The 7051-nt window shown below is 45.7% G+C and overlaps 1 protein-coding gene across 1 annotated transcript; it reads right to left on the bottom strand.

The window, feature by feature from the left end:
• Positions 1-448: 448 nt before the first annotated feature.
• LOC119280995 lies at positions 449-1476 on the bottom strand. The gene is made up of 3 exons (XM_037561655.1): positions 1401-1476; positions 1221-1302; positions 449-1134 (listed from the first exon to the last, which is right to left on the bottom strand). Exons 1-3 carry the CDS (start codon positions 1404-1406, stop codon positions 722-724), a joined length of 501 nt encoding a protein of 166 aa, XP_037417552.1. The 5' UTR covers positions 1407-1476; the 3' UTR covers positions 449-721.
• Positions 1477-7051: the final 5575 nt, after the last annotated feature.

Here is a 7051-nt window from a genome sequence, read left to right as displayed (position 1 = left end):
TGGCCGCCCCCTCATTGCTGACTTGCTCACAAAGATCAAGGATGAGGCTGCCCTTTGGGCTGCCGCTGTCGCGTTAGGGCTTAGAGCCATCATCCCGCAAACCTGGGACGTCCACTAGACTATCTTCACCCCGAACTGTAACCGCCTCCCAGGAGGATTGTAACTATTAAACCCCCCTTCTTTTCAATACAATGAAACGCAAACTCTTTTACGTTTTCTCGAAAAAAGGGTGGTCAGATGCTCCTGCCCATGAACAGTAAAATTCTTAGAAATAGGAAAACGTCAACAACATTCTGTTTTTAAAAATAGAAAAACGTCAACAACATTCTTTTTTTATTTTTTATTTTACATCCAAGATGCTCGTGTGTGAAACTTCGTGGCGTTTTGACACAAAATGTGTAGCAAAATTCCCTTAGGCTTGCCAACTTGTGGCTCTTATTGTGTTAAAATGATTTTAGACAAGCTTGATAAAAAATATGTGACAAAATATGGCAATCCAAGGCATAGAACCAAAACATCAATGTAGCTATCACACCAATTCGCACTCCACGTCTCGCTTTGACATCGTCCAGGCACCCATTTGACTAAGAAACTACAGATCTAACGAGGGCCGACAAAAATTGGCCCCCAACGGATCGCACTACACACGATACAAAGAAAAATGAACGCAGTGACAAATAAAACATCAGAATCGCCAAACCAAGAGCTACCATCGGTGGCGCTACATGATGGAGCAGCCGGAAGGATCGCCTGCCGTGTACTCGTGGTGGACGACGGTGCTAGCGTACGGCGGCGGTGGGTAGTACTCGTACGACAGCTGCTGCTGCTGGCGGTGGTACTGATCGGCCGCCACCGGCGAGTAGTTGGCCGTAGTGTAACTGTTGTACCCGCCATAGGCGGCGGCGTCCCCGCGTGCGCCCGCGTCGGCGGCCTGCGCAGAGTAGTAGCCGGCTCCGGCGGCAGCGTTGGTGGTGCTCGCGTAGCCGCGGCCCGCCTGCAGGGTCCGCAGCTCGACGATGTCGGCCTGGCCCACCTTCCGGCGCAGCCTGCTGGTGAGGTGGTTGGAGTCGACGCCTTCGCCGACCACCCGCAGCAGGTTCCGGCCCTCCCCCGCCAGCGTCACCGACTCCACTCCTGATCGAATTCATCACAGACGCATTGAGCAATTGCAGAGTCTCATCAAGAACAGAGGAGTTATAATATGGGGGTGCGTTGCGTACCATCGGTTGCGGCCGCGATCTTCATGGCCTTGGAGTGCTGGCCCTTGTCGGAGCTCGCCTGCATCCTGATCACCATCTCCGTCTGCAACAACACCAAGCAGAAATCGACCAAAAAATAGGCCAATTAAACAGAATCCACACAAAATTTCCAAAGATATTGCAAGTAAACGGAACCCGTACCCTCATATTTGTCGCCGGACTAGATCCTCAGCTGAGTGTGGGTTAAGCAATGGACCAGGAGCGGTTTTTGGGTGAGCTGCGCGCGTTTGCTCGCTTTATATATTGTACTAGTGGTACTAGAAATGTGTGCCGTCATGTCGAAAAAAAGAAGTAATGTGTGTGCCGTACGCGCAAAGATTTCAACCAGTCGAGTTTCATGGCAACTACGCGTGCCCCACCTCCGTAGTCCGTCCTATTTTTTTTTTTTACCGTGGATTCGTGGCAAAGCATCCAAGTGACCAGCAAACACGGCGTGGCGATTTGTATATTGCGACTGGTCAGATCAGCACGTCACTTAATTCTACTGCCCACAGACTTGCTATGGTCGAAGCCTCGAAGGGGGATAAATCTCGGACGTTAAACGCAGGGATTCACTGTGATCGGCGGTGGATACTGGTTTGAGCCACCGACCTGTTAGTACTTTTTTCATCTTCTCAGATGGTGGCCAGTTAGCACTCGACAGTGTAGGTGATACCAAGTGGCCAACTTAAACAAATTCCACAGGAAGGTTGGAAGTAGTTGCCACTTTGTCGTTATAGTCAAACCTAAACTTAATGGACCACCGATGATGTGCTCCAGATGCCTTCAAGGGCGCGTTTAGTTGCCCGCAGCGATTTTGCCTGCATTGCATGTACTTCCTCCATTTTACAATGTAGTGCGTCCGTATTTTTTGAGATCTAAGTTTGACCACAAATTTACCACGTGACAGTCATGTAAGCAATCCAAACTTGATGAAAAAAAAAAGTTTGACCACAAATTTCATCAACGAGACCGATTGCGGCTGGAGCAAAAATTATACCACCGAATTTGTCCAAATTTGGTGGTATGATTTTTGCTCCCGGCATCGATCTCGTTGGTTGAATTTACGGTCAAACTTAGCTCTCAGGAAGCGCGGGTGCACTACATTATGGAAAGGAGGGAGTATGTCTTAGTTGGTCTGGTTAAAAAAAAGGGTGCAAAAAACAAACATCTGTATGTTGTTTGATTGCATGCACTCTCTCTAGCCTAGGTGCGGCGAAACGGAAGGCAGGGTTGCCGGTTTGTTTAGGTGGAAACAGAAGGGAGGGTGTTTGGTTACATGCAACAACACATATTGTCCGGTAACCTCCTCGTGGAGGCGGTGGGGTTACCAGCACACTAGTAAGGCAGAAGAAAACATAGACACACAAAATAGATACCTTAGCAAGTTAAACATGGTACCACACCTAAAACAACCTAAATGATAACGTCCACACGTGTGGCACTTATCAACATGGTCCAAACTCAGCCGATGTTGTTCGATTCATTTGCACGAACATTGCAGCAGTTGCCATCTGGGTCGAGAGCCACGTAAGCACCCAGCGTCGTGTGGCGTTATTATTTAGTGCCACACATGTGGGCGCTCCTCACCCGAATGGACACTCGACGCTCGCCAAAACGTGTGGATGAAACTGCTCTTCGCACACACGACTTTCGCACGGTGATAGATGGCAACCACAGTTGTGCATATATGGCAACTAGTTAATCACACATGGCAACTATGGTTGACCATACTATGGTTTGACCACACGTGGCAACTCTAATTAGTTACACATGGCAACTACAGTAATTAGACATGACAACTACAGTTAATTACACACGACAACTAAAGTTAATTACAAACGCATTCACGCTCACAGGCTAGGGCTGAGAAGTTGCCACACAGGGTCATGTGGGCCGTCGTAGCTGCGTTGGAACGTGTGGGCAGTTTTAATCTTCGCTCACACAGGGTCGTGTGGGCTGGCTCCTGGGGATGATCGGACGAGTCCTGTGGTTGGGTGTCCATTGTGCCACACGTGTGGTGAATGTCAGCGTCCTAAAACAAGCAGTCTTAAACTGAACAAGTAAGACATAGACTTAAAACACAAACTAACACGCGCAATCAAGCAACAACGAGCTCTCTAGACGTTCACGTCGAAGGTGTCGTCGTGCTTCTTGCACTTGGTCACCACTTCAATGACGTCATCCTTGAAGACGATCACCTTTAGGGTGTCGGGCGTCAGCAACTTGAAGGTGGCCATGTAGCCGATCCTGATCTGGTGGACAACAACGAAGGGGGCTCAACACTCATCCAGGGTGACCCTGCCGTTCATCAGCCGAACTATCACACTCCATGCACAACCGGTTTTCATCTTCAGCTTGAACGCCTGAGGCATGCCCGGGAGGTGCTTTGTGAAGTCTAGAGGAATAGACTGGCACTCTAGTTTCGGGGTAAGGATCACCTTGCAGAAGTGAGTTGTGGCTGCCTCCTCGTGGTAGTGCCCATACTTCCTCCGCTTGCCGCTGGGGGGCTCCTCTAGCACCACATCGTCGTCCAAGGGTGGCACCACCTCCTTGCCCTTCTCTAAGGCCGTCACCACCTCCTTGCCCGTGTTCTCTGTCTCGATCAGCATTATGAACATCATAAAGTTCAAAGGTTAATCAACATTCAATCATATCGTCCCAAGCCCCTATATTTACCTAACCAAAGGCTCTACTACTTACCCACCACCGCACTGAATTAACCCTTTGTGTCTCTCACTGTCACTCCTCTTCTACATCTCCATCGCCATGAACCCCATCCCTAACCCCTTCCTCTAGGCATTGGTTGGAGGTCTTTCTTCCTTGGGTGCTCGCTCGGTGCTCGCAGCAAGTTCAAGAACAACATGGAAGTGTGCTCTAACTTCACCAGCATCAATGACATGCATTGAAAGGTGCAATGTCAGTGGACATAATGTGTCGGGCCATGGGTCAGGCTGAGTCCACCAATGCTAGCCAGAGAGCAAGATGGGTCAAGTACATGGGGTACAAGGCTCGTCAAGACCAGACGGCTGCCTCGATGTTGCCGGCCGTCATCGTTCTAGAGCTGGAGGAAAAAGAAGCGGTGGAGGTGCTGGTCAGGGCGTTGGAGCTAGGCAACCGTATCGTGCCAATCATTCTGGGCGATGACGGGGATGAGGAGATGGTGCATTATACGGTCGAGCTGGAGCACAACTCAGGGCCAAGGACCCCCGATGCTCCAAGAGCCTCCAGGGTCGCCGCGGCTAGGATTTATCGCTAATGTGTAAGATTTACCCTGACTCCTCATTCCCAATGTACTCAATCCCGATCAAAACCCTAAAATGCATCGCTACTTGCTACTCACCATGATGTATTGATCAATCTTATCGCTATTCCCGATTCCCCTAACACGTAGATTGAATGCGCAAACTGTGTCTAAAACGTGGATCAAATACAAAAATCGTTAGCGAGGAGGTGAAAATAGGGCTTACCGGCATTGCCGAAGTGCTACCGGTGATGGACACCAGTGCTCACCTTGCTGTTCTTCGATCCGCTGATCACCACCGCCGATGTGAGAATGGGAGAGTGGAGAGAGAGCGGTGAGGGAAGGTGATGGTAATTATGTTGGTGCTTTAGGAAACAACATGATATCTCGATCGTGGCTCCTCGTGTGCAGCTACCGCCACCCACGTGCATCCCACGGGGCAGGGTATGGAAAAAAATACCAATTCTACGGTTCTCAGCGGGCCTGGCCCCAAGATGCTTTACACTTCGTGTTATGCAGGCCGAATAGTGAACACAAGCAACCAATCGATCCAGTTCCTTCCCGCGCGGGCCTGGCTGGGGTCTATGCGAGGAACCAAACATGTCCCAAAAGTTCATTCTTATTTTTAAGGAAGTGAGCCTAGCTTAACCGGTTGGGGGAGTGGATGTACAAACCCAGCACCTGAGTTCAAATCCTCACGGAGGCGAATTTAGTTTTCTATTTATTCTCGAGAACCAGCCTTTCTTGGTACTCATGAAGTTTATCTAGAGGACTAGGCTTGGTTATTAATTAAGACAAAAACCCTGGAACTCATGCTTAACGGATGTATGCATCCTTAGTTGGTGCAGAGGCTAGGGAAGTGGAATTCTCCACCGGCGAGGTGGTTCACCACGGCAACAAAGATATCTTTTCTCTTTCAAAACTTCTTGTTTCGAGAGAGAGGACTTTCTAGCTTTCATAGCCAGGGAATGGGTCTTAGAGTAGAGGAGAGATTCAAACATTGACAGATGGCAATTTAAGATTAGACACCTGAGATAGTTCTTGAGGGCTTGGACTAAGAACAATAGTGATATATATATATACATCTGGAATATTCTGTTATGCGTAACAGAATATTATTCTGTTACCCTACTTGAACTGATGAATTCAAGCGGTTGAACTGATGAAATTCTAGCGGTTGAACTGATGCTTTCTAATGCTGTTAAAAATCGTCTTCTTTAGTTCAAATTTTTTTATAACTTTTTTTGTCGAAACGGGGAGTGTAATATATCGTTGGAAAGCTCTTGACATCCACATTACAATCTTATAATTTGTTTTTGCAAAAAAAATTATGATTTAAGAGCAGTTTTGAAAAAACGTTTTTTTTCAAAACCGAAAACAATCGTATTTTCTACTTAATTTTCAAACGGTTTGTCAGAATTGAGCAAATGAGATAGTGTTGGAAAGCTTGTGAAAATCCGCATCTTCCATATATCTACTATTTTTTCAAATTCTATATGATTTAAAAGTAATTTAAAAAACGGTGAAATTCTGGGCGAAATGTTTTTTCACTGTTTTTTGCAAATGGTTTGTCGGATTGACGCAAATGATACGGCGTTGGAAAGCTATGGAAAATGCACAACTTTTGCGTATAGAAAGTTTTTTCTATTTCCTTACGGTTTAAATACAAATTCAAATACGGTTAAAATTGGTTTTGAACGCGATTTTTTTAAAGTTTGTCGAAATGGGGCAAATAATATACTGTTGGATAGCTATCGAAAATGCGAAGCTTAGTCATGTTGAACGTTTTTTCTAGTTCGAAACCGTTTAGATGTAATTTTGAATAAGGTGAAACCCATTGTGTTGTTTTTTCGTGTCTAAAAAACAGAGTACTCGTACTGATCTATGTCTATGTTTGTACTGAGGTATTTTTCACAGAGTAGTTTTGAATGGTTCCGAAAAAAGAATACTTTGAATGGATGTCTTTATGATTTTGTACTTGCTCTCATCTTTTAAGAGTAATTTTGAAATACGGTGAGACTCATCGTGTTGTTTTTCTGTCCGAAAAAAGAGTACTCGTACTGATCTAAGTGTGTTTGTACTGAGGTATTTTTCAGAGTAATTTTAAATGGTTCCGAGAAAAGAGTACTTGCACTGATGTTCGTATGGTTTTGTACTGAGCATGTTTTCACATACTAGACTTCACTCTATTTTTTGGGTTATCATAGTCCCTGAACTTGCATGGTTTATATTGTTGAACTAAATGATATTTTTCCAGAAGGAAATAATTTCGTGTATTTGTTTTTTTAACTCCGCAAGATGTTTTGAACTTCTCTTGTTTTGCGACTTGAACTTTTACCATTTGATTTTTCATTGGGTTTCATTTTGTTTGAGCTTTTTTCTCAAACTTATCTGGGACGTCGTGTTGAACTTACAACTTTTTTAATTGTGAACTTGCTGTGTTTTTGCAATGCCAATATTTAGGAGAGCAGGGCGAGGACAAAGGAAATAATTGCATGTGTTTGTTTTTTAACTCAATTTTCTTGCAAGATGTTTTGGACTTCTCTTGTTTTGCAACTTGAACTTTTAC

This window comes from Triticum dicoccoides, chromosome 3B, assembly GCF_002162155.2.
Source record: "Triticum dicoccoides isolate Atlit2015 ecotype Zavitan chromosome 3B, WEW_v2.0, whole genome shotgun sequence".
Taxonomy (NCBI): Eukaryota; Viridiplantae; Streptophyta; class Magnoliopsida; order Poales; family Poaceae; genus Triticum; species Triticum dicoccoides.
Note: the sequence above shows the minus strand (reverse complement) of the source record. Positions and strands in the feature narration are given on the sequence as shown.